The sequence below is a fragment of the Haliaeetus leucocephalus genome, unplaced genomic scaffold (assembly GCF_000737465.1).
Source record: "Haliaeetus leucocephalus isolate CR32 unplaced genomic scaffold, Haliaeetus_leucocephalus-4.0 Scaffold0, whole genome shotgun sequence".
In the NCBI taxonomy this organism is placed as follows: Eukaryota; Metazoa; Chordata; class Aves; order Accipitriformes; family Accipitridae; genus Haliaeetus; species Haliaeetus leucocephalus.
The window spans coordinates 1199867-1227333 of record NW_010972436.1 but is presented as its reverse complement, the minus strand read 5'-3'; the positions used below and the strand labels follow the sequence as shown (position 1 = coordinate 1227333).

The following is a 27467-nucleotide window of genomic DNA, read 5'->3' as shown; positions in this document are numbered from 1 at the left end:
TCTCTTTTTTATGGCTGACAAACACAAATATTAAAATGTCAGTCATAGTCCAAGAAATGTTAAAGTGTGTTTTAAATGTAACAACTCCTGTTGTCAAAGATTCTGTATGATCCAGTTTCTTGCTGTCTACAAGGCCGGTGCTGGTGCCACAAATGATGCTCTGGCAGAAAATGTTTCGTTTAATTAAACTATGTTATACTTTTTCAGAATTCTTTCTGAAATGTCACATTCTGACATTAAAACAAATGTCATAATTGTTGTGCATACTGTAGCATAGTTACCATAGCAAATAGATCAGTTTCTTGGGACTTTTTTTTGTGTTAAAATATAATTCTATTCTTGGCATTTAAGACAGAAGTTTGTAATCTTAAGAAGCTACAGAGCTGCTTTTGTTAAAATTAAGTTTACACCATAGTCAGGAGCTAGCATTTGTTTTTTAACTGCAGTCAGAAGATTAACAGTAAACAGGGGGTTTTTTATAGTGCTTCTCATATTCCTACAAGAATGCGTTATTAAAGTGGCAGTAACACTTGTCAACTTCACTTGCATCACAATTTGTAACCAGTTCAAAGCGCCAGTGAGGCATTGGTAAAGCTGCCAGTAGAGCTTTGAGCTCGACTTGTGGAGTCGATCTGGGCTGCACCATGCAGTGGTGTATTGATACAGACCCCTGAAGTGGAAGGTAGCTCATTTAGGGGTTTCTGTGGCAGTTCTTCTGCAGAAGACATATCTGTAATTATTTCCCTGTTCACTGGACCACTAAGTACAGAAATACTTGTTCATTCTGCTCTAAGGTAATACTTTTTTTTGGAAAACAATTCCAGAGCTGGATTGCCAGAGTCGGTGATACCAAGTTGATTATGGTCAGCGATACAAAGTCCACTGGCAGCTGGGCAGTATGGTACCCCGTGGGAGTCAATGCTGGGTTAATAATGTTCAACGTCTGTATTAATGACCTGGTCAGTGGGATGGAACGTACCCTCAGCATGTTCGTAGATGGTCGTAAACTGGGCTGAGTGGTTGACACCTCTGGAGGGTAAGACTGCTGTTCAGGGGGAGCTCAGTAGGCTGGAGAAAATGGTCTGACAGAAACCTCTTGAAATTCAACAAATGTAAATGGGAAATACTACACCTGGGGCAAAATAGCCCTGTGCTATAGCATAGGTTAGGCATCCACTGATGAGAAGGTAGCTCTGCAGAAAAAACACCCAAAGGTCCTGACAAAGAAAAGGTAGAATGTGAATCAGCAAGGTGTCTTTGCTGTTAAGAAACGAGCTACGTGCTGGACTGTATTAGCAAGGCTATAGCCAATGGGGTCAAGAGAAGTGATTCTTCTCTATTCAACACTTAGAAGTCCAAACTGTGTCCAGTTTGGGCTCTCATACAGGAAAGAGGCTGACATTAAATAGCCACTAAGATGATTAGTGTTCTAGAGCACATCTTGCACAAGGAGAGGCTGAGAGAACTGGATTTATTCAGCCTTAGAAGGCTAAGGGGGTAATGTTACTGCTGTCTTCAGGTGTCTAATGGGAGGGTATAGAGCCGGACTTTTCCTGGAGGTGGTGCGCAGTGACAAAACAAGAGACAGCAAACACAAGTTGCCGAAAAGAAATTCTGAGTATATATTGGGGAGAGGCAAATGCAATGGGTATAGTTAAAAAAAAAAAAGAATATGTTCTCCACAGTGGTAATAGTCTCTGTCTTGGGGATACTCTGAACGTGACTAGGTCCTGAGCAACCTGCTTGATGATGGCTCTGCTTTGAGTGTGGGGTTAGACCAGACTGCAGGTGACTTCCAGAGGTCCCTTCAATCAGAATCAGATTCTGATGGTGAGACCAGTAAGAGTATCATGTATCTAGCACAGAAAGTGTCACTTAGTTCCAAAAGATGAATTGGTTTTAAAAAAAAACAAAAAAAACCCACAACAACAAAAAACCAAAACCTGGAAAGGACTGTTTAAGGAAAACTGTCTGTGTAACTCTTCTGTTAGTTTTTAAATGAAAGGATTTTTTTCTCCTGATAGGCAAACCATTTGAGATTATAGAACTGGTAGAGTTTACATCTCTTAAACTTCTAATACAAAGCAGTACTGGCAAATACTTGTGTATACTGCACTTGCAGACTAATGAGCAATCCTTTAACTGACATCTGGCACTTTTCCCAGATAGCCTGTGTTTATTTCAAACCCCATGTTGTATGACGAAGTAGGACTCTTGAAGTACTTCTGTATTCACAGTGAGGTAGGTAAAGTGGTTTTTTTTGATGGTGTAGCGAAAAGTCTTTCACATGCAAAAGGAAAGTTCAGCAGCAGCTCCCTCAGTGTGGTCATCTGTCCAGAGCTTTGATAGCCCCCACCCACCCACCCATAATTGCAGAAATGAAAGGACTTCACTTAATGGAAGGTACAGAGAAATATTTTGCCAGGTAGTCTGTTGTCTTATCTGCTGAAAGTATGGCTTAGCAAGAATTAGGGGTTGAAAGAGTACATATTACCAGGATAGATCATTTGTAGTGGAACAGAGATCTCAACTGTACTTCTTGAGGATTGCCAGCTCCTCCCTTGTCAAAAAAACTTGTTTCTCTCTAAGCCTGTAGCAGAGACAGGTTCTTCGTTGAGATTGTATTGTGGTAGCTGTTATCCATTTACTGTTGCATATTCATTTGTTATGCATTCATTTATCTACGTATTTTTTGTGGCTTTCAGAACCACAAAAATATTTTTCTTGGTAAACAGGTGTAGATAATAGACCTTTTTACATGTGTGAATAGTTTTGAGAGGAAAATAAGGTTATTTGATAATCAGTAAAACCTTGAAGTCCTGAATAAAACTGTGTCTTGCTGAATGAATGTTCTGATAAAATAGATAAATTACTGGACATCCTAATTACAAGCAGATTTCTAACTGAATGTTTTGCCGTTCTTGGGCTATTTTTACCACATTTCACAATTCTCTAAACACACTTTATCTGTGTCTGGTATGCATGAGTGCTCATGCTATGAAATAGTAATTACTGATCTGTAAGGGCTCTGAAGCATTTGAAGACTGAAGTAGGGGAGAAAACTCACTCAGTTCTTACATTCTAGAATTTTGGTTATAGCTCTCCATTTCCATAAAACTTCCCTTTTTATCAAATGTGGCTAACATCTGGAAACTTTAGATCATACCTGGAAGTCATTCTTTTAATGTATGTAAGTGATACAGCTGGAAAGAGTAATTCTATAAAAGGAGTGGAAGCAAGAAATATGGAATATTAAGAACATTTCATTCTGTTGTTTTTTGTTTTGTTTTTTTTTACACAATCCAAGGTTTTCTTATTAACAGGAGACTCTTAAAACTGAAATTGACCCCCTCCCCCCAAAGCAGTTGCTGAAGGGTTGAAAACAAACCTCCATATTTATGAGTGTTTGTTGTTGTATTGCAGGGCTTATACTGTCCAGTTCTTTAAAGTAAACAGCCCTTTATGGTCAGAGCTGTTTTCATTCTAGTATGTAAATCATTGTGCATATAGAGAGAGAATACACCACAAAGAATTAATCTTACCCTATTAACAAGTCTAAGTCTATAAGGAGTCTTTCTTTAGAAAAGCACACTTTTAGTGAAGTCAGTATGCCGATGTTTTAAAGTTGGGGTTTTTTCTACAGCAGCTTCAAATTACTGATGTTTTGCTGCGATAAAGGCATATCAGTTGTTCCAGATATGCTATTTAAAGTAAGCAAACTTCTTGCTGTGACGCTGTTTTGGTTTTCAGCCAAAGAGAAGAAAAAAGCAGCTTACTCTAACTCCTTGACGAGCAATAATCTTTTGCCTTTTGAAAACACTGCTTTACAGAGCACTTCTAAAACCACACTTTCTAAAGTCTTTTCATTTAATCCATGGTAAAGCATATATTGTCTGTGTATAAAATCTACAGCTTGCCCTGGGGAGGGGCGGGGGGGGGTGACACACTTTTGTTTTTGTCTTACACGTGTTATGCTATGAACATACATGTTACAAATACAAAAGTTTTAATTTTATACTCCATGAAGAGCTGAGTTCGGATATCTTGATTTCACTTTCATTCAAAAAGTGTGGGACAATCGTCCTTTTACTAACTGGTTGATTTTAAACTGCATAGTTTATCCCTTACTTCAATGTTGCAGTTGTTCAATGATGCTGTAAACTTAAGTCTTATTTGAAGCAAACAAGTAATTTCCTTTTTTTTTTTCTCCTTGAAATTTTTATACTCTGGATCTTCAGGGGTGCTATTCTGAAGGATCAGGTTTTTTTTCCTTATAAACATCAGAAGTCATTTCGCCTAAAATAATTTCATACTCCATTTTTGTCAGTTCAGCCTAAAGACTGACTTTCTAAATGGCTATCTCTTATTTAACCAGCTTTTGTATGGCTTACATCTGTCTAGTTTATGCATGCAAGCATTGCTTAACAAGAAAGGTGGCTGTGATGTTCTGCATTTTAACATTTTTTTATAAAATGAATTAATCCCATTTTGAATCTTTTGATCAGCAAGATCATAACTCTTTATGCAGCTTAGTCTTTTGGAAGTAATTTTACCTTTAGAAATTTAGGGTCTGTCAACCCTGGGATTTATCCCATGCTGTGTTACGTCTTGCTTCTGTTTGATGTTCTGTTTAAATGTGCTGGAGCACACTTGCGTGTTCGGACACGCCATACTCTTCTCATGCTGTTGAAATAATGGAGCATGTCTATTAAGTGGGATATGTTGAATGGAAGTAGAAGTAAAGCTAAATATTTCTATACTCCAGTAGCAGTGCATTTAATTTTGCTTCATTTTTAGTCTCTGACATCCAGCTTCCTGATACGATTTAAAAGCTTTCATCCACCTTAAGCATTTGAAGCAGGAGACTGCCAGTATTCTTTGCTGCAGCAAGAAGGGCTTGCACCTCAAGGTGCAAGAACTCATTTGGGAGTTTGTAGTATGCTTTTTCTTCATTGCTCATTACCCTTCGTTCTAATCAGCTTATGCTTTTTAATGTATTTATATATAAGTACTCTTACACTAGAGGATTGTACCAATAAAGCCCCTGTTACGGTTAGGAGAATTGCACAGATGCAGGTGACAGTGCTCAGGTCACAAATGCAGAGTATGGGATAAAAGACTAACAGTCCAGAGGAAACATTCTCCTTAATATATTAGAACAATGTAGGAGTCTGTTTCAAAAGGAAATACGCTCCTTTTACTGGTAGATCTTTTTGTGATACAATTTATAGAGTTTTAACTGGGTGCTGTGTGGAGAGGTGTTGCGATAAAATAAGGTGCAGTTTCATTCAATTGCAACCAATTTAACATGCTCCTTTGAAAGGAGAAGATTCCTTGCTGCTTATGTACACTACTTCGGGTGTTTGTCTGATAATACTATAAGCTAATTCCATTTACAAAATGGGGGGAATGGTCCAGGTGAGTTTTTTACTTGAATTTGCTTGCCCTACAATCAGCTGTGTTCCAGAGAAGGCTCAAGCAAGGGAAGGGCAGGGACAGAGTTTGATGAAGAGAAATGAAGTGGAAGAATATGAAACCTCCTTCACCAGTGACAGCACCAAGCTGTTCATGAAATAGCAGTGTTGAAGACAGCTTACTTTTTCTCTAAGAGATTTTGTCCCTGTTTAGATTGAGAGGAGCTTTTGCCTTGGAAGCATACCTGGCCTTGAGCTTGTTAGAAAGGTGGTTTTTAACACGTCTGAGACACCAGTGTGTGATGCCTAATTCTGCTGGTATCCAGGCTGTATAATTTATCAAAATACTGAGGAAACTTACAGAAATGCTGAGAAGCTAGATGCTTGTAGTTAGAGTTCACTGGAAATTCTTCTTGCTTCAAATCTTGATTGAAGTTGGATACCTTACTGTAGATTAAATTTCTGGTTTAGTCCCTCAAGCTTTGAGTCTTTTCACCTATTTCTAAACGATTAGAAACATATTTGTGGTCTGGTATTTTTGGATCACTAGAGGCCTGTCTAAGAAAGAGTTAGTTAATAGCTTAAGTGCTGCCTTGTAAGTGAGACTGGTCTATGCATGCAAATCATTATCTCACATAAGGTGATGGGCTTTTGCTCTGGCTAGTTATGGCTAAAGCCTTTAGGGAAAATTTTAATGGTTATTAATGTGATCTTGTAGCTGCATAGATAAAAGCTTGTTCTGTTAAAGTGCTGCTGATCCTACAAGTGTAGTTTCGGAATTCCCTGTATTCTGGAAGAAGGTACAGAAGTTGGCTCACAATTTGAAAGCAGATTTGTAATTCATCCTATGCTTATTACAATGCAGAGACCAGGATGCACCTGTAGAAGTTTACTGTCACTCCTGTGTTATGTTACAGTATAGCTAAACCAAGTGAACTGTACTGAAAGAAAGTAAAGCATGGGGTCAAGAGGAGGGAAGATGACACAGTAATGGCATCTAGTCCACATCTTTACATATGAGGAACTTCCAAACACTGTTACACTGTTGTCCTATAGCCCTATGGAAGGAACTGGGAGTTGCATACGCTGAAGTGCCACTCCTGAGTTTCTAGGAATTTTCATTTCTTACATTTTAGTTATAATTTTTGTGCCATTTTAGTTTGAGGGTGACTTTATAGGGTTGTGGGGTTTTTGTGTAGACTAATAGTCTGTGTGGTGCTTTATCTCTACCTATCAAAGCATGTTGACAGCAGATAGTGTGTAATACCTAGTACGTCATCTTGTCTCACAGTTAAGTTTGTGATAGCAAGAACTTTGAAGACAAATTCTGTCCTCTACCTGTGCCTCAAGCCTATCTGTTGCGAGAATAAGTCTTTTTAAAATAGCTTTCTGGAAAAATGAATATTGGTATTTTGCAGGAAATTAACATTTTTCCAAAACTGGTAAATTGTTTTGAAGGAGGGCACACTTCTTGAATACCTTTTTTTTTCTTGTTTTCCTGAAATGGCTATCTGTTTTAATAACTTGGACTTAACAAGTATTTTCTATTACTTCTCTAGTTAACTAGCTGAAAAACATTTTTTTTTTTTCTTAGCCAGAAGAGGTTGTTATAAGAACTTAGGTAAGTTATTGAGTATACTGCATCATAGCTACTGGGTTGGTTTGGTTTAGTTTTGTTTTTTTATAAATAAAATAAAATTTTGGATTACAGCTTATAGTTTCTCTTCAGTTGTAAGCTGTTAATATGCCTCACTTTAAATACTTGGAATTAAAGATGCTTTTAAAATACTTTTCAGTAATGTTGATTCTAAGATTTGTGGGAAATATTAAAGTGCAGTTAGGTCATATTTTTAAGATGGCCTATGCTTTCTTGAAGAAAGCTAGATAGAGTAAAAAGCTGGCTGCTGTTTGCTATTTAGCAAACTTCCTCTTCAGGGTTGTGGTGTGTCCGTGTACCCTTTACTACGTGCTGGTAACAAAAAACGGAACCGCACCCCATTGTAAGACTCTAAATTCACTCCTTTGGAGTTGATGGATTTTCTCCCCATGTTGATCTTGTCAATTTAAGCAGCTGGTTGCTGGAATGTACATGATGGACCTCCCAGTTCCCTTGACCAGATCAGGAAGGATTATCTTTTAGCTAAGGAGAGAAGGTTAATAGGCAGTCTTGGCTTCTGAATGAATCAATGAGGTGCTTGAAAACTCTGTTTGTGTTAAATTTATCAGAACACTTAACACTGCAAGTTAAGTTTGTGTTTAACAAGCCTCTTGTGTATGACTGAAAAGGGAAACCATTGATTACAAAACTTCAAATATTAGTGAAATGCATCAAAGAGTGAAAGTGGGAAGATGGCAAGTGTGATACCCAATATGGCAATAAGCTATTCCACCCTCCACCATCCCCCAAATCAGTGAAGTTTCAACGTAGTGGTACATTGTTAGTGTGTCTATAGCATCAGTTCTTGCTCTGTCATTTACTCCCTACATGTTTGTGAGGTTTCAGTTACGCTTTGCCAGGAACTTTATGGTCTTGTACGTGTGATGCAGCCCAAGTGTTCAAATAGATCCCTTCCACCTCAGTACAACTTAGGTGTGTGCTTATATGAATTCAAACCTAAATTACTAAGTATTGATTATTGCTATATTGTAGTTGTTGATGATATGCCCAGTGGAATATTAAATGCACACCTCTACTAAAACAGCAGAAGAAGGGAGGTCATCATGCAAAACAAAGGGCTTCTCTGCAGCCTTAGTACCATAGATCCTTGTCTGTGTATGTCTGAATACAAGGCAGCAGCAGTAGCAATCTCCCTGTCCTGAACTTACCACAAAGACAGATGACCATAACTAGGTGTCTACTTTCAGGCTATAGATCTTCTATCCTTGGCTCTTTTTACTATTAGTGCTACATGTTGTTGTAAGCCATAGCTTCAGCTTTGATTGTGAATATGACCTTTTCCTCATTCTTTTCTATTCCCTGCTCTTCAGCTCACAAAACTAAGGAAGGTGCTTTTAAGTAGAAGGCTGTCTGTGTGCCAGGCAGTTACTGGAAGTCATTTTGTATTTTGATCCTACCCTTTTTCAGCAGCTCTTTTAAGACAGCTCTTAAACTTTTGCCTGCTGCCAGAAAGTTTTTTGGAAATAGTATACCTGTAGCTGGCACTACAGCCCAAAAGGCACATGTAGCTTGGTAGTACAAAAGTAGTACAAACATAAATTGAGGTTATAGTAACTCTGAAAGATGAGGGTGTCACTGGAGAGCATTTTCATATTGCTTACAATCTGTGGCTCAAAGAAAAAGGAAAACTTTGTCTTAATGCCATGACAGACAATGCGAAGCATACTAACCTCCCCTGTGCTTCATGCTGTGTGCTGTTCGTAAAACTGAAAAACCTGCAGGGCTTTTGCTTGCCAGAGTTTAGGACTGGGAAGTATGCTGTACAGAAAAGAGCAAGAACTGGCTCAAGCAATACCAGAGTGCATAAAACTCTGTTCTGTATGATGTGGAATGCTTGCTTCAGACTTTGTTAAATGCAGACTTAACTTGCCATTACATGTGAATTGTATTTGGTAATAACCTCAGGATGTTGCTGCTAAGGACTCATCTTGCCCTTATCCATTTTCTGTGTCCATGAAGGAGAGCTGAACTTTAGGAAACCAGGAAGACATTTTATTCCTGTGCATAGAATCTTTTCTCTTTAAGAGAGTTCTTTGAAGTCTTCAATCAGGAAGTTCTTAACACATAACTTCTCAAAATATTTTTGTAGAAATTGATTAGTTATGTAAATGTTTCTTTGTACACTGGCTTGGCACTATCCAGTGAAAATGCAAACAAAAATATTACCTATACCATATAGATGCAATGGAAGAAAAAGACTGAGTGATGTGACAGCAAAGCCAACACAACTCTAAGCTTTTTAAACTGTGGTCAAAAAAGAGCTTTGATTTGTTCATAAATACAAGAAAGAGTTCAGTACAATTATAAACTCCAGTTTTGTTTATAAAGCTGTTCTGGTTTTTATAAAATCTTGTTCTGAAAGATCATGGGTTATACTTGTTAGTTGTTTCCCATTTGTAAAGTACACAACTCTGGTCTCCGATCCTACCCCTCATCTGTCAGATCAACTTTTTACATTAATTGTCTTTGTCTTAATCTTTCTCTATAGAAAGAATTACTCCAAGTGAGCTGAAAACATGATCTTAAATTTACTTTTAAGGAGATGAAGAGAGTTGGTTAAGGAAAATGTGATTCACCATAGAAACAGCTCAGCCAATAGTGTATGTGCAGTAAATTAACCATTTTCTGGTACTTTCATATTTGGTATGAAACATAGCAACAAGATGGTAGCTTGACAACAATAGCAGCTGCACATATTTTTCTTCCTTTTTTGAAAGAATGTTCTTGTGGAAAAAATAGATTCCCTGGAAAGTAATTTATATATATTACAAGTTTCATCACAAAAATTCTGTGGGTGGGTACAATAGGCTAGAAATTAAATTAGTGATTTGTATAATAAATTATGGTTTTGATTTGATATGACACTCTAGTCTCTTAGAAGTGACATAGCTACAGGCAGTAGAATAATTTCTTCCCCTTGTGAAGATAAATGTCGTATCAGACCAAACCAGCTTATGTTATACAGCTTCCCTTTTTTTTACCATATGAAAAGATTCATGAGACTGTTCATTAAATAATAGCACAACCCAATTAAAAGGGTACTTTGGCCAAAATGTCTTGAAGATGTTTTCTAATATCAGACATGTAGATAATTTATATAGGTTACTGCCATAAGAGGCCTGATCCGAATAAAGGAATTTTCCTTTATGCAGCAAGTGGCATGATTGTGGCCACACTGAGCTAGAAGGTGCTTTTCTTATCTCAATTAGGCTGAAACCCTCAAATGCAAATGAAGTATGATGATATAGAGGAACCTAGTATCTTGACTTCCTTTCTTGGCTCTTCTTACACAACTTGATTGTGCTCATACCGTTGTTTTTTCATGTTTTGGCAGAGAGAAGGAGCAAGAAAGGGAAGAACAGTTAATGGAAGACAAGAAAAGGAAGAAAGAGGATAAGAAAAAGAAGGAATCTGCTCAGAAGGTAGGTTTTGATATTTGAATTCTTTTATCCAGCTGGAATATAAATAGTATTGGGGGTGGTAAGATGTTAAATTGTTTGTATTTGAGCTTAAAAACTTGATTGTTTAGAGTGGTGCTTCATTAAAGACTATTTTTTACATCATTTTTCTGGAACTTAAGTGTTTAACTTGAACGTTTCTTCTCCTTAGTGTGTCATATGAAGTAAAAAGTTTTTTAATATAAAGTATTGAGTATGAGCTCTCTTGACCTATGCAACTCCTGCTGTTTTTAGGTGTTTGGGGATGGAAATGCTGCCGGGCTTTTGCAATCCTTGCAGTAAAATGGACTAAGTATCTTCTAGAGCAAAAAGATAGCTTTTTTTTTTTTTCACAAGTCTATATGAAATACTTACTACTGAGGGTTCCCTTTTTGCTAAGTATCACTTAGGCTTTACGTTTTCTGTAGCTAGTAGCACTTTTACTGAAGTGTATCAGTTCGAGTCTGAGCCATGGAGAATCTCTAAGTCACTGAAAAATGTTTTTGCTCAGAAAATGGTTTTGAACACTTGGTGTATTAGAAGCTCTCTATTTCACTGAAAATCTAGTAGACTGTTCTAGGAGTTAACTGGACATAGGAACTTGAGTCTCTTGCAGCTTTATCCATGCTTTTTACTGGTAAAATCCTTTCTGTCTGGTTCTGGACTTCCCAGTACAAAACAGATGTAACCATCCTGAGCAGGTCAAGCGAAAGGCCCCTAAGATGACTAAGGGACTGGAGTATCTAACAAATGAGGAGAGGCTGAGAGCTAGGACTGTTCAGACTGGAAAAGAGAAGGCTTAGGGTGATCTTACTAATCACTGTGTATAAATACCTTGTGGGAGGGAGTAAAGATGATGGAGGCAGGCTCTTCTCAGTGGTGGCCAGTGACAAGGCACAAGGCATTGTGCATGAATTGAAATACAGGAAATTCCACTTAATTATAAAAAGACATTTTTTGTGTGTGTGCGTGTATGTGACTGGGCAACCACTAGAACAGGTTTCCCAGAGAGGTTATGGTGCCTCCATCTTTGGAGATGCTCAAAAATGAGTTGGATGTGGCCCTGTGCAATCTGGTTTTGATGACTTTGCTTTGAGTTGGGGAGACTCCTGGGGGTGGATGGAGAACAGGGGTGGGAACTGTGGGCTAGATCTCCAGAGGCTGTCCCTTCCAACCTCAATGATTATGTGAAACTGAGAGCAGAAGGCTTTACTTTCTTTCAGTAGTCTCTGTTTTTCAGTTGCTTGAGTAACAACAGATCCTACAAAAGATCAGACATTACTCTGTGTTAGGTCCTGTAGTTTTCTCCTGAGAATAGCCAGCATCGTTTTCAGTTAAATTTTGGCTACTCCAGGGTCTTTCTAAATCTGGATTTTTCACCAGTTTGAGTCTGTTAGTTTAAATTAGGTGTGGATAAGTTGGTGTATTTCTGTTGGTTTTATCCAGCTATTGTGTTGATACATCCCCAGTAATACTGCAAAAGAGCAGTAGCTACAGAATAAGGTTTCTTCAGTGTCTTTTTGCCTCAGTGTTGCTTCTGTTTAATGTTCAGCACAAAAGGTATATGTAAGAACTAAAAGGAGCAGACCCTGGTTAATAAAGACTAGTGACTTGAGGATTATATGCTGATACTCAACGATACAAGAGAAACTTGAAAAGGTTGATAACAGTGCTGTGAGTGTTTGCTGAGGAATTGGTGCTTTGAATACAAAGGAGATTTGCCAGCTTTCCTGTGTGGTCCCTCACCTACTGAGTTATTCAGTGTGATTGAATGTTATGATATTTTGCCAAAATCTTGGGATGGGTAAACATTAAATAAGTTAATCTCCTAGAGACCAACCTTAACAGTAATACATGGAGATATCTAGGAATAGCAAAGCAGGCAACCAAATGGACAGAACTTATATGTGTCTGTTCTTAGTGACTGTGGTGGTGTTCACCAAATAAGCAGTAATGATTTGGGGGTGCCTTTTTCAGACAGAGTTTATATAACATGGAACAATTGTTTCTGCCTGGATCTTCTGAAACATAAAAAAATTTAAAAATCACTTCAACAGAGGTTATGCAAGCAAATTCGCAGACTAAATTCCTGTGGTTGGTGTCCCAGGGGCTGTTTGGTAGCTTGTCAGAAGGCTGAGTTTGACTCCACCTTCACTATAGCTGCTCCTGCCCTGCCAGTGCTTATAGATTGCCTGCAGAGATGACAGCTGTAAATCTGAGACAGTGTCACATTTTCTCAGCTTTTGTTTTCTAGACCAGAAAAAAAATTAAAAAAAATCACAAAACCAGATCATTTTGACTAGGGGAGAGATGCAGTATAGGCAGAAATAATTGTTTTTGTTTGTTTCTCTAAAGCAAACTGTGGTTATTATGTAGAAATCTTTAAAGATTTGGTAAAAAGGGGGTTCTTCCAAGTAGACAAGTTACTCATTTACTGAACATGTTTACTGTTGACCAGAGTAAACCAATCAGCATTACCAGATTGGATTCATTAATAATTTTTTTCCCCCTCTTTTCCTTTAGTAGTGCAGCATGAGAGTCACATAAGTGTTTAACAGAATTTTTAACTGTGTTACAGAAGAAGATGTAATTTGACGCATAGGGGATTTTTCGTAAGTGAAGTGAAAATTGATGTCTGGCTTGGTACAGACACAGTTTTGGTACAGGTGCATTTTTAGTGTCTTGGAGACTTTTGGATTACGTAATTCTGTGAAATTGCGATGCTTAAGATCTTGTATTATAGTGAATGTTCCACTTCCCATATTGCAGTGTTCATCTTTGCAAAGTAAATGATGCCATAGCAATTTAGTGCAGTTTGTCTTTTTATTCTTTACCATACAAAGGAGTTCTGGCTTGGTTGGTTTAAACAATAAACTGCTTTTTACTTGTGCTTTCATTATTCTATACTGTCACTGTGTGCTTTCCAGAATTATGGGCTAGTTCAGCAATTTCTTTTAAGAATAGGTGTCGTAGAACCTGACACATGATGATCTTTAGGGTTTTTCCGTTATTGTGTAGTGGAACTCATGATCGACAGGTTCAAAACATGCTACAATACACATGATTCCAGAGAATATATCAGTGGTATGTTTGTTTCTACTGTAGTTTGAAATCTGCTACGCTGAAAGAATGTAGAAGTACAGCAAAACCCCATATTGAGTATGTTGGCCACTGTGATGGCTCACTTTAGTAATCAGATTCTTATTGTGTTCAAGAGATTTTTGAAGTCTGGTGCTTTATAGGTATTACTGGTACTTTTTGTAATTGTGGCAATGAATCCAGTAAGGTTTAGGTTTAGGATTTCTTCTCCTTGGAAGAGATGTCATGGGAAACGTGCAGTGGGAAGATGGCAGGGAGACAGAGTGCTACTCTCACTTGCGGTTACTCCTGTGGGAATTCCGTTGCTAGCCCCAACAGTCTGCTGTAAGGATACTCTGGTAGAAGGAAGTTTTTGTTACACTTTAACTGTAATACTTCACCTCCAAAATCTGAAAGACCGGTAGTGCTATAGCACATGTTTATTTGTGCTTTGGAAGTCCATGTTTGGGATGAGGAGGGGGGTGGAGTGAATACTAAAAATCGTTACAAGTGAAGTAATTACTGTTTCTGCCAGGGACTTCTGCATCAGGCAAATGAATTATAGGAGCTGTAGTATTTTTGAAAACTTCATTTATATGACTAGGAATACTGTTTAGACTTGTAGTTCATCAGCTGATTATTGTCATGCAATAAAAAAATACTGTTCTTGTGCTAAATTAAGGTGATGATTTGGCAAACCCTGTTCAGTGTTTGTTTTGAGGTTCTTAAAACTCTATTTACATTCTTGCTCTTAATTTGCAGGTCACAGATCAAAAAACCAAAGGTAAGAATCTTTGATCCTAAGGAGTATTTTTTGTTGACTTGAGCCAAGACTCAGATCTTGATCAAAACTGTTGGAAAAGGAAGGGGAATTATGAGTCAAGATGAAGTACTGAAGATGTGTATTCAGAAGAAATGAAAGTTGAGGTGATTAAAATGGAGAACCTAAAACTATCTGTGTTGTCAGCATCAAAATACTTGAAGGGGGAATGAGGCTTGTGGATAAAATAGGTTAGCTGAAATACTTAGTTTTCAGTTTTGCAAAGGTTTTAGACAAGTAACTGAAAACTGAAACCACCTATATAAATGGAATGGAAGATGGGGAAAGTACTGTTTATGGTGAGGTAGCAAAATGAGTGAAAATTACTTGGGTTTGGAAACTTAAGAGAAGCTCAGGTACCTAAAAGTCTAACAGATAAGGCAGCACTGATGAGTGAGCATCTTGAAAGTTAAGCTTATTTAGCTGATCTAAAAATATATTTAATCTTGATTTGTGTGTCAGTTTTTTAAAAATTGTGTGGTGAAATTGCCATTATTGACAGAAGAGAACTAAGATAGTAATGTGATTTTACAGCTAACAGTACCTTTTGGGGGGTTTTGGGCAATGAAGCCTATATAGAGAAATCAGAAAACTCTTATCAGAACAAAATGCGGGGAGCAATGCGTTCGTGTTCCCAAAGAGAGACTTGCTTGTTTTGATCTAACATTTGTAAGAAGAAAAGTTTTACTGATTATGTTCACTTTCCCCAGGAGGGGTTTCTGGACATCCTTTTCTTGTATTAATCTTCATTAAAGACTAGAGTAGATGTATTGAGTTTTCCTTGCCTTTAGAGTCTGTCTTAGCAATTACACCTTCTAGGTGCCTGGCTAAGAATTTCTTTTGCTCTCTTTCAAAAAAGCACATGGAGAACGTGAGTCAGGGGTCACAAGTGTAGAGCCTCTTAAGCAAAATTTGTGATGGTGTTAGTTCCTCAAGGATTTGTTTGTGGTTTTCCTCTGCTCCAATGCATAATAACCCTCAGAAGCAGCTTGTCCTTGCTTATAGGGGCACCTGGTGACCAGCTGGTAACTTTAGGCGAGCCCAATACAAACACTGTATGTAGGACTGCCTTTTGGGTGTGAGGGTCAACTGTTGCTGCCTTATTCAAGAGCAGTACAGAGAACTTGGATTTGTTAACTCTGAATCCAAGAGGTTTTTTTCCTCTTTTTGTTTGTTTTGGCAGTGGCTGTGTAGCCTACCTAGTAAGCAGGTGAAAACTTGGGATCTGATTTCAGATCTCCCATAAGGGTGATGCATAATAATTCAAAACCCAGTTGAAGATCAGGGAACAGAGCCGGGGAGGGGGGGCAGGGGGGGGACAGGACCAGTTATATTTGACTGCTCATATTTTAAAATTACTCATTGCCCAAGGTGGTATTCTTTGCCAACTTTACGTTTAGAAGAATTTTGGGGCTTAGAGTGAAATACTTGCTGAGGGCAGAGTTTCATCCTGGGGTACTGAGTTGCACATGGAACCAAGAGGTTTGCTGCTACTGCTTATTGCTGCTGCTTTAATTAAGTTGTTCTTCAATAAGGTTGAAGTTGCACAGTATTTCAGAGAAGAATGAAAGTATGAGAGTCACAGTGAGTTCTTGTAAGTAACACAGGCTTAAGTGGAAAAAATTCTGATTTTCCTTCTTCCTGTTTTTCAGTGCCCGAAGTGACGAAACCAAGTTTAAGCCAACCAGTGGCTGCCAGCCCAATTGGCAACTCTCCATCGCCACCAGTCAATGGTGGCAACAATGCCAAAAGGGTGGCAGTGCCGAACGGACAACCGCCAAGCGCCGCCCGCTACATGCCTCGGGAGGTGCCGCCGCGATTCCGTTGCCAGCAGGACCACAAAGTGTTACTGAAACGTGGGCAGCCCCCTCCGCCATCCTGTATGCTGCTTGGGGGTGGAGCAGGGCCTCCTCCCCCGGCAGCACCAGGAGCAAACCCAAACAACGCACAACCAGTGACAGGAGCACTGCTGCAGAGCGACAGTGGGACTGCAACAGGCAAGTAATAATAATAATAATATTAAATAAACGTGTGTGTGCATGGCAGAAGAGAGATCACTAAAATTGTGCATAAGCATATCATTATATAATAAAACTCCTCAGATTGCTTTTGGAGAGCTTACTTCTGGTTTAGGGTATAGACTTTTCTTTTGCTGTTAGCGGCAGTGAATGCAGTTTTTACTACTAGAGGGAACAAGAAAGTTAATTTTTATTTTTTTTAAATTATGTTTTGGGTGGTTTGAATTGGATGCTGGAATGCTCTTAAGACCACAGCAAGGTAAAACACAATGCACGGATAAACAGCATTTTATGGTTGTCATTGAGTAGTTCTTAACAGCTCTTAAGGTTTCTTGAATTTCCTATTTTGTCACTTTTTTCTCTGATCTGGTAAAACAGACATGTAGATACCAGGTCTGCAAATGGCAGGTGTCTGTCACTTCTCATCTGGATGAAATAAGTGGTCCCTTTGCTCATTACTTTTTTTAGTAGTAATCTTGGTTTTCTCCTTAGAGAAGCCTTTTTATAAAAGTGGTGACTGTCCTGGTTTTGCTGTTCTCTTCACTTTGAATTCCAGAAGATAAATTGATTTTTAAGATTCATTGTTTTATGAGCATGGGAAAATTATGAGTGCTCCTGAATTTTTTAGACCCTTGGGGAATTGCAGTAGCTGTAATATTTCCTTTGTAAGTTATCATAGTAGAACAAACAAAATTCCACTCAAGACATCTGCCTTCCAAAGAAAAACTTAGGTGATCGGAGAAGGCAAGGGTGTTCAAAAAAGAAATAAGTGCCTGAAAGCCAGAAGAAGAAAATAACAATACCACTATGTCTGAGTTTGCCTTTGAAAACCAGGCCAGATTAATGGGATGGGTTTTCTACCACAGTCTTGGAGAGCATAAACCTTTTATAGTTCTCTGTGGTTCAGAAGAAAAAACAGAGGTGGCTTGGAACTCCAGAATCAAGTAAGCTAGATGGGATGGCTGTCTTTATTAAAAAGGATTCTAGGAAAATGAATAATTCTGTTTGTTTTGTGGTTTCAGTACTTCAATTCCTTTGTAGCAAATCCCTGTTTGACAGATTATTTATCTTGTTGTCTTTGATGTTCCCTATTTAAAAGGGGAGGGGGGGTGAATTTCAAACTACAATGGCAAAGTTTTAGCTAATCAGTCTAAAAACAGCTCTCTTGGAGATGGCTGGTTTTGATAAAACACCTAAAAGATGAAGAGGGGGGAGAAAACCCACCCCAAAGTCTTTTGGCTATATATAAAATCCTAGCATTATGTCAGCGTTGGTATACCTTCACAGTGATGGTAGTAGACCAACAAAGGAGGGTGTGGTAGTGAAGCATTCTAAAAGTTTTCAAAACTTCTCAAGAGCAGCATCTTTTTGCTGTTGGGTGTACTATATGAGGACCATTTTGAAGTATTTTAGAGGCTCCTTAAGTTTTATGTAATTAATTTGACACCTAATACTTGTTTTTCTGAGGCTGCATTTTGATCTTTATGAATTCCCATATTTTTACATTTAGTTTAATGGTGCATTAACAACTAAGATGTTCTATGGTTGTGTGTTACTGATTGTGGCAACTTTTTATGCCAGTGATAAGTTGCTTTATCCTGATGCAAGTCAGGAGTGTTGCCAAGAAAGATATGGGTCCTTTAGACCTGCCTCGTCCCATCCAAATTTCTGCACCATAACACAGTTAACTGGGCTGGGGAGCTGATTTGGGATTAAAATTTACCCAGGTTGTTTTTTAAAGCTAATGCCAGTCTGGGTGATTTACCAGTTCAGCTCACTGAGTATTAGTGGGAACATACGTGCTAGCATGTTAGTTAGGTGTGCCAGAGGAGTGGGAATGAGCAGCTGGACAAGAGAAAGGCTGGGGCTGTCACTTAGGGTACTCCATCAAAGTGCTTATGGAACTATGCTGTTGCTCTCTGTCTTGCACATCATTAATTCCATCTGAGATCCTGGCTGTTTACAAACTGGATTTCAGATTGGGCCCAGTTCTGTCAGGCATTTATGCACTGATACTGTGATTAATTCATCCCATGTGAAAACAAAAGCAGGTTCCTAAAGGGAAAAATAATGCAGCTTACCTACTTCTTAGCATTATTATATTTGCCAGATAGCTATAGATGGTGTTGGTGAGGCTTTAATACAAGAAGTCAATACATAATCCTTCTTTACATGGATCTTTTTCTACCAGAACTGAAACTGCTTCTGTAAGATGGCAAAACTCTAGTTCCCTGAAAGATGACACCAAATTTACTATTGTCTCCTAGCAATACGAGGGAGTGGGGTGGAGGGTGGTATATATAATTCTTCCGATACCAATGATATTCAGGACATACAAGACAATTTGGGGGGGAAAAAAAGCTTAAATTTTGTCGGTGAAAGTCTTTCTATAGTTACGATACTGTGGTGGGTTGAGGTTGACCTTGGCTGGGTGCCAGGTGCTCACCAAGCTGCTCCATCACTTCCCTCCTCAGCGGGACAGGGCACAGGGGTGGGGGGCAGTAGAAAATAAGATGGAAAAAACCCTGGTGGGTCAAGATAAAGGCAGTTTAATAAAGCAAAAGCAAAGGCCACGTGAGGAAGCAAAGCAAAACAAAAGATTTATTCTCTACTTCCCATCAGCAGACGATGTCCAGCCACTTCCCAGGAACTAGAGCATCAGTACGCGTAGTGGTTGCTCCGGAAGACAAATGTCGTAATAACAAATGCCTCCCCTTCTCCTTCACTTCCTGGGAAGTGGCTGGACATCACCTGCTGATGGGAAGTAGAGAATAAATCTTTTGTTTTGCTTTGCTTCCTCACATGGCCTTTGGTTTTGCTTTATTAAACTGCCTTTATCTTGACCCACCAGGGTTTTTCCCATCTTATTTTTCCCCACACACACACCCTGTCCTGCTGAGGAGGGGAGTGATGGAGCGGCTTGGTGGGCACCTGGCATCCAGCCAAGGTCAACTCACCACAAATACCCTCTAAGAATCACCACCATCTCTCACAGCAAAACTCTATCTTCATTCAGGACTCCGTTTCAATATTTTCACTTATCTCAGTTCCCTACTTTCATCCTTAAAAGTAGTCATTTGCTAGTAACTTTTTTCATTGTAGTCACATCAGAAACTTGTTTCTCTTAAGCATGTTTGTTATTAAAGAAGAGTCTGTTTTAAGAACCAAGAGCCCTTACCCATTATCTTAAGACAAAACCATAAATTGCCAGTTTTGTTGCCATTGTAAAATGTAGCAAGGGGAGGCTGGTTTTATAGAACAGTCCATTAAATTGTGTCCTAGTATGCCATGCCAGCAAGCATCCCAATCTTGATACTTCTAGAATGTCTTCACAGAAATGAAATGTGAAATGCTCTGTTGAAGTCACCTATGTTAAAGATCATGCTAAGTGCATAGCTGCCTATGCATCATTCGTTTGCAGAATCATCGCTAAGTTCAAAAGACAGCAACTTTGCAGCCTTTTGAACTTGCCGTTGGCTGTCCTCCTTAAGCTATTCCTGTGATCAGTCTAATCAGAAGGTTTTTAAATGGAGGTGGGAGGTGTTACTTAGTGTACTAAAAAGATAGAAAAGGTAGCGAGATTGTAAATATCAGTCAAGGGTCACAATTCCTTGCTATTGTTAAGTTTGCACTTAAGATTAAGGCAACAGAAGGAACGGAATGTGCACGGGAACTGCTTGGTCTTTTGGACCTTGGTGGCTAGGGTTTAATGGATGAAGACAAACTTCTGCTCATCAGTATTCAAAGCTTACAAGAGAGTTCTAACCTTGCTGTGAAGTCTGGATCTTTACTGCTGGCCCTCAGTGAAGGGGAATCTGGAAGGCATTCAGTGGATGTTCATTGGTTAAGCTAATGAACTGAAAGCTTGAGACAGGCACTGAAAGCTGACCTGTTCATCTTCTGTTGAAAAGTATTAGCAACCAGAAATTGTGGTCTTCACTTTTGAATATATAACATAGGAACTTGGTGGGGGAATCTGCTTTCTTAAAGTCATTATGCTCTACTTTTCATGGAAGCTGTCATATGAGCCAGTATTGGTAGTAACTATATATATTCAGGTATGAATACTGATGCAGATGTTACTATGAACTTTATGCTCTGCAAAATAAGTTGAACTGGTTGTGTGGGATAACTGAATAAGTCTAATATGTTAGGGTTCAGGACATGGTTTTGTAGAAGGGAGAGTGTTTAGTCTTCATCACTGGGAATTTGTGCTGAGGGCAATTTAGGGTCCCTTTGTATTAGAAATACGTAGAAAAATGAGTGGAGCCCTATATAGAGAACAACACTGAAGTACTAATGGTCTTAAATTATTTAGAGGATCAGAGGTAATTATATGGATGGCAAGGGAATCTTGTCTGATGTTTTAAACTAATGATGATAAGCTGTCTGCATATATGCAGACATCATGCTGCCAGCATTGACGTAGGCTTCATCCACTGTGGCATAATGTCAATTTGTCTGCTTTAAAACTGTATACAAATACCTTGTCTATGCGAAGTCATGCCACATAGGACATAATAGTTCACCACATATGAAGGAAAGGGGCCCTATTCATTGTCATTCATCCTGCTGACTTCCTTAAAGTGACTCCAAAGCTCATTGAACTTGCAGGTTACCCTGTATAACGTGCTAAGTCAGCAAAAAACTAACCTGTCAAAAAGTGGGTGGTTTTGTCTTCAGTTAATGAGTACAGCTGACTTAGTTAAAGGGCTTACTGTCACAAATGAGAGGTGAGACTTGGGGAGCTTGAAGTAGGTAGAGCTAGTGAGAGAGAGACAAGGAAAAGTGAGATCACTTACTAGCTTCCATCCAGTGGCAGAGAGATCAGCTTAGCTGCTCGCAAAACCACAAACTGTGGTTTCTAGGGTAAATATAGCAGTGACACAAATAACAGAGTAATTACATACTGAATACAGCTTGCAACATTACTACAGAGAAATTGTAATTTGTGTATCTTTGGACTCTTTTGATTTACAGTAACTGTTGGAAATAATTTTATTTGTTTTGCAAAGGGTTGAAAGAAATACCTAGTAGCAAAATCAACTTGAAAAAGATACTTGAAGCTCAAGAATAGACTTCTTCAGCTTCATATATTGATTAGATGCTTTTTGTCTTCAATATTTTATCTTTTGATCTGTAATAAATTGTAATTGATTTGAGTCAGTTGAGTAGCAGACCAACAGCTGACTGCGTGTACACACAGATGCATATGAAAGTGCACACATGCACATTCTTGTTCTATATATAGTATGATTTTAAATGTGTATTTGAAAAGTGTACAACCAGTATCAGTAATGACCATGCAGGTTCATTAACTGGGTTATAATTACTACGTTGAACTTAGAGCTGGACTGTTAGCAGAAGTAGTGAGTCAATGGTGAATTCAGGTCCCCACAAAACGCTTGTGGGGACTTTGTTAAAAGAAGGGGTTTTTGTCAGTATTTTCAATGGTGTTTTCCAGCCTGATGTTCTTCCAAAGCAACTTTGTTACACATTTGAGGGAAGGGTTGTTATTGATGAAAACAGTAATCAGTGGTGTCAAAAATGTGATGTTCAGTGCTTGTAAATAATATTGATTATTAATTACCTTTTTGGGTGTGGTTTGTGGTGTTTTGTTTTGTTTTGCTTTTTTTAGATTCAGCGATTGGAGGTGCTGCTGCTTCAAATTATGCAAATTCCACTTGGGGTCCTGGAGCCTCCTCCAACAGCGGCACCAACGCCAACCCAACTCACATCTGGGACAAGGTGATTGTAGACGGGTCTGACATGGAAGAGTGGCCTTGTATTGCCAGCAAAGATGCTGAGTCTTCTTCCGAAAACACCACCGATAACAACAGTGCCTCGAACCCTGGCTTGGAGAAGAATGCTCTGCCAGGAAGCACCACTAGTAACAAAGGAAAAGGAAGCCAGTGCCAGTCTGGAAGCGCTGGAAACGAATGTAACCTTGGGGCCTGGAAATCTGATCCCAAGGCTAAATCTGTTCAATCTTCCAACCCTGCTGCCGAGAGTAACAATGGACTAGGTAATTGGAGGAACTTGAGTGGACAAGATAGAGTCAGTCCCGGTTCTGGCTTCAGCAACTTTAACCCAAATAGCAACCCATCTGCTTGGCCGGCACTGGTTCAAGAGGGCAATTCTAGGAAAGTGACTTTGGAATCTGATAGTGGAAGCTCTAATGCACAGATTAGCACAGTAGGTCAGACCTCTAGGGAACAGCAGTCAAAGATGGAAAATGCGGGTGTTAACTTTGTCTCTGGCAGAGAACAGGCTCAAATTCATAACACTGATGGACCAAAAAATGGAAACACTAACTCCTTGAACTTAAGTTCACCAAACCCTATGGAGAATAAGGGAATGCCCTTTGAAATGGGCTTGGGGAACCCTTCCAGGAGCACTGACACCCCTTCACAAAGCACTGGAGAAAGAAAGACTGGGAGTGTTGGATCTTGGGGTACAGCTAGGGGGTCTTCTGGAACTGACACAGTCTCTGGACAGAGCAATTCTGGAAACCATGGGAACAATGGAAAGGATAGAGAGGACTCCTGGAAAGGAGCTTCCGTTCAAAAACCTAATGGGTCAAGAAGTGATTCTTGGGATAACAATAACCGGTCTACGGGTGGTGGGTCTTGGAACTTTGGCCCTCAGCATGCAAATGAAAGCAAATGGGGTGAAGGGAACAAATTAACATCTGGGGTCTCTCAGGGAGAATGGAAACAGCTGTCTGGGTCTGATGAACTGAAGATTGGAGAATGGAGTGGTCCAAACCAACCAAATTCTAGCACTGGAGCATGGGACAATCAAAAAGGCCACCCTCTTCCTGAAAACCAAGGCAATTCCCAGGCTCCCTGTTGGGGAAGATCTTCCAGCTCTGCGGGAAGTGAGGTTGGAGGTCAAAGCACTGGAAGCAACCACAAAGCAGGAAGTAGTGACAGTCACAATTCTGGACGCCGATCATATAGGCCTACGCATCCTGATTGCCAGGCAGTCTTGCAGACTTTGCTGAGCAGGACTGATTTGGACCCCCGAGTGCTTTCAAACACCGGCTGGGGCCAAACTCAAATTAAGCAAGATACCGTGTGGGATATTGAAGAGATGCCACGGCCCGAGGGGAAGTCTGATAAAGGAACTGAGGGGTGGGAGAGCTCTGCCACACAGACAAAGAACTCAGGGGGCTGGGGCGATGTACCCAGCCAAAGCAATCAAATCAAGTCTGGATGGGGTGAGCTCTCAAACCCAACGGAGTGGAAGGACCCCAAAAATACTGGAGGATGGAATGACTATAAGAACCCCAATTCTTCTAATTGGGGAGGAGGAAGACCAGAAGAAAAATCATCTTCCTCTTGGAATGACAGCTCTAGTAAGGATCAGGGGTGGGGTGGACGGCAACCTAATCAAGGATGGTCTTCTGGAAAGAACGGTTGGGGAGAGGAAGTTGACCAAACAAAAAACAGCAACTGGGAAAGTACAGGAAACAAGCCAGTGTCTGGTTGGGGTGAAGGTGGGCAGAATGAGATTGGAACTTGGGGTAATGGTGCAAATACAAGCGCTGCTTCAAAGGGTGGATGGGATGATTGTAAAAGAACTTCAACATGGAATGAGACGGGTCGACAGCCCAACTCCTGGAACAAGCAGCAGCAGCAGCACCAGCAGCAACAGCAGGAGACTTCTGGTTCCTGGGGTCCCCCACCCCAAACTCCAAGTAATGGCCGACCTCCAAACCCAAACTGGAACAGCGGACCACAGCCAGCTGCCCCCAAAGAGGAGGAGCCTAGTGGCTGGGAAGAACCTTCTCCACAGTCAATCAGTCGAAAAATGGATATTGATGATGGCACTTCAGCGTGGGGAGATCCTAGCAGTTACAACTACAAGAATGTGAACCTGTGGGACAAGAACTCACAAGGAGGACAGGCCCCACGGGAGCAGAGCCTGCCTACTCCAATGACTAGCAAATCACAAGCATCAGGTACTAGTCTTGTTCCTTTCTTCAGCAATCTCCTATATATGAATGTAACCTTAATGTATAAGAGAGACTCGTGTAGCCTCCAATTCCTAATGGTTTTATTCCAGGAAGAAAACCAATTTCTTACTGGAATATTTGGTTCTGTATTTAAAGTGTCTTTTAAAATTTGAATCAATCAGTCCTCTGCTTGTTGTGCCTTAGTAACTATGATCTGAATACTGGTCAGCTTGCCAGCAAAAGAAAATGTTTGTTAGCTGACAGATCTGCGTGTTCAATATGAGCTCTGAAGAACAGGTTGAATTATAGAATCATAGAATCATTTAGGTTGGAAAAAAACCTTTGAGGTCATGGAGTCCAACCATTAACCTAGCACTGCCAAGTCCACCACTAAACCATCTCCCTAAATGCCACATCTACACATCTTTTAAATACCTCCAGGGATGGTGACTCCACCGCTTCCCTGGGCAGCCTGTTCCAATGCTTGATAACCCTTTCGGTGAAGAAATTTTTCCTAATATCCAATCTAAACCTCCCCTGGCACAACTTTAGGCAGTTTCCTTTTAACCTATTGCTTGTTTCTTGGGAGAAAAGACTGACCACCACCTCTCTACAGCCTCCTTTCTGGTAGCAATAAGGTCTCCCTTCAGCCTCCTTTTCTTCACACTAAATCACATTTTATATATTTAATTATTAGAGAAACAGGGAGAAATTCTTTACTTATTTTTAGTCAAAAACTTTTTGCTCTGAAACACTCAGTTAACACTTGAAATTGAGCGAGTCTGTGGTTGAGGTTTTTAGCTCAATTTGGTTCTGCTGTATGGTAAAGAATACTTAACGAAATATTTTCTTCTTTTAAATAAGGACAAGAAAAAGCTACATAGCCTGCAAGTATATTAAGATGTTATTGTTATGTAATGTCTTCCTGACTCAAACATGCTTTAAAGAATACTATTTTGTTTTAATATGTACTTCAAATATGTCCTTATTCTTTCTTCAGTATATGAAAACCCTGAGTTAGTCTGGTGCTTTTAATTAGTCACAAAAGTTCACCAGATAGGAGGACAGCATTAGATGTGGGGTTCATGTTTAACCTGGGAGAAGAATATTACTCATCATAGCATTCTCTTCCTTTTCATCCCTGGAGGTCAGTGCTTGCTCTAAGTTTGTTGTGAACAATTGTCCATTCTGTTGCACCCTCACTACCGAGAATCTAAAGTCCTCAACATAAAGAATGAAGCAGTAGATTAATGACGTGGTGCTGCACTGCAGTAAATAGTTCGTTGTCTAAATGGTCTGTAATGAAAACTCTTTCTCCTTTGTGCAGTCTGGAGCAAAAGCACTCCGCCTGCTCCAGATAATGGTACGTCCGCCTGGGGTGAGCCAAATGAAACCAGTCCCGGGTGGGGTGAAGTAGATGATACAGGAGCATCGACAACAGGCTGGGGGAATGCACCTTCCAACGCCCCGAATGCCATGAAATCTAGTGAGTATAGGCCAGATACCAAGTTTCTTTGCAATGGTCCTGGAGATCTTTAGCGTTTAGCCTTTTGATGTAGGTCACCCATGGAGGAATGGTTATCTGAGGCGTAGAAGCAATGTTGAATGTCACGTAAGATTTTGATGGATGAGTGATTAAGCACTTACAAATGACTGGAACTTTGTCTTTTAAGGTAATGAAAAATTTCTTAACTAAGCAATTAGTTAAGCTGTGGGCAGCTCTGATTTGTGACGTTTTGAAACATTAGAGCATCTGAGTGAGGAAATCTATCTTTTTCTCAAAATGTGTTTTCTTCTCTGGCTGCCCACTTGTAACTTAGCATAAACTTATCACGTGAGAAATCACTTTTCCTGATCATATCAAAAAAAGGAATGCACAGTACAGACAGATTTCACTGTGGAGGCTGTTACATGGTAGTCTATGCTTTGGTAATACAACTTGCCTTTAAATGTTGGGGTTTTTTATTATTATTGCGTGAGGGTGGAAAATTGTAACTGTTAAGAACTGGACTTTGTGGTTGAACCGAACTCTTGACTTTTTTCTGCATATTACCTGCCTACAGCTGTGTTCTTCATGAATGAGAAATCTGGAAATCTTTTAAAAATTTACTTTGAAGTTAAGATTTTGCTGTATTAAGCGTTTTATTTTTGTGGAAATCATTCCTGCTGATGTAAGCTGTTTGTAGAATTTTTATTTCACTCTTTTTAAGGAGAATACAACAAACAAAAGCAATCACCTGCTGATACAACATAGCAATGCTATAGCCAAAGCCAATAACATTTGGATATGAAGTTTCCAGTAGGAAATACTGATAATATGTGACTGTTACTAAACTTGACTGATGACACATGCTGTAAAACTGTTTCCAGTTACATGTTGCTTTTACAACATGTAATTATTTGGAATGAAATGCTCTATACAGATTGTATGCTGTTGGGTCATTCTCCCCTCTTCCCACCCCAATTAATTAGTTTGGCCATTTATGAAACAGAACTGGGAAAAAAGCATTGCTTCCTTAGTATTAACATTATATCAACCTTTGGTGGATGGCTGTAGTGCTTCCTGTGCCTGCCACACAAACTTGGCACTTTTCAGGATGCTAGACTTTTTTTAGATGGATCTCTTCTTTCATCTGTAAAAGGCCACATAAATATGACTAAAATAAGAGCCTCTGAAATGCTCATCATCCATTGCAAGTTCTATGGATTTGTTAATACTTAAGATAGTCTTTAAATGCTATGCATGGTCACTTGCTCGTCCTAACTGGTGTGCATGTGTGACATAACCAGAGCTGCAGCAATGGGTACTATTTTGTACGTAAGCTGTCCCCAGCTCTAGAGAAGCAAATGTGGGGAGTTTCCCTGTGACGGCTATTTCAGGTTGGGGTGTAGTAGGTCACCAGTGTTAAGAGCTGAGATCTTCATTCTCCTGTGTTCTGTGACTGCTTTCTCAACTCCTTTCTAATTGGCACCCAGAACGAATGAAGAAGAAAGCTACGTTATTCAGTGGAGTAAGGGGAGATATTTAATGGCTTGGATAAGTTGGAAGAAGAAATTGGGAC

The 27467-nt window shown here is 39.5% G+C and overlaps 1 protein-coding gene across 1 annotated transcript in view; it reads left to right on the top strand.

Annotated features, from left to right (window-relative positions):
- Window positions 1-27467, top strand: part of TNRC6B (trinucleotide repeat containing 6B) — a 113080-nt gene that overhangs the window by 56047 nt on the left and 29566 nt on the right. The window contains exons 4-8 of the mRNA XM_010564784.1: window positions 10427-10514; window positions 14370-14391; window positions 16080-16424; window positions 22084-24411; window positions 25733-25891. Of these exons, the coding sequence (XP_010563086.1) occupies window positions 10427-10514; window positions 14370-14391; window positions 16080-16424; window positions 22084-24411; window positions 25733-25891 (2942 nt within the window). The remainder of the gene's footprint in view (window positions 1-10426; window positions 10515-14369; window positions 14392-16079; window positions 16425-22083; window positions 24412-25732; window positions 25892-27467) is intronic.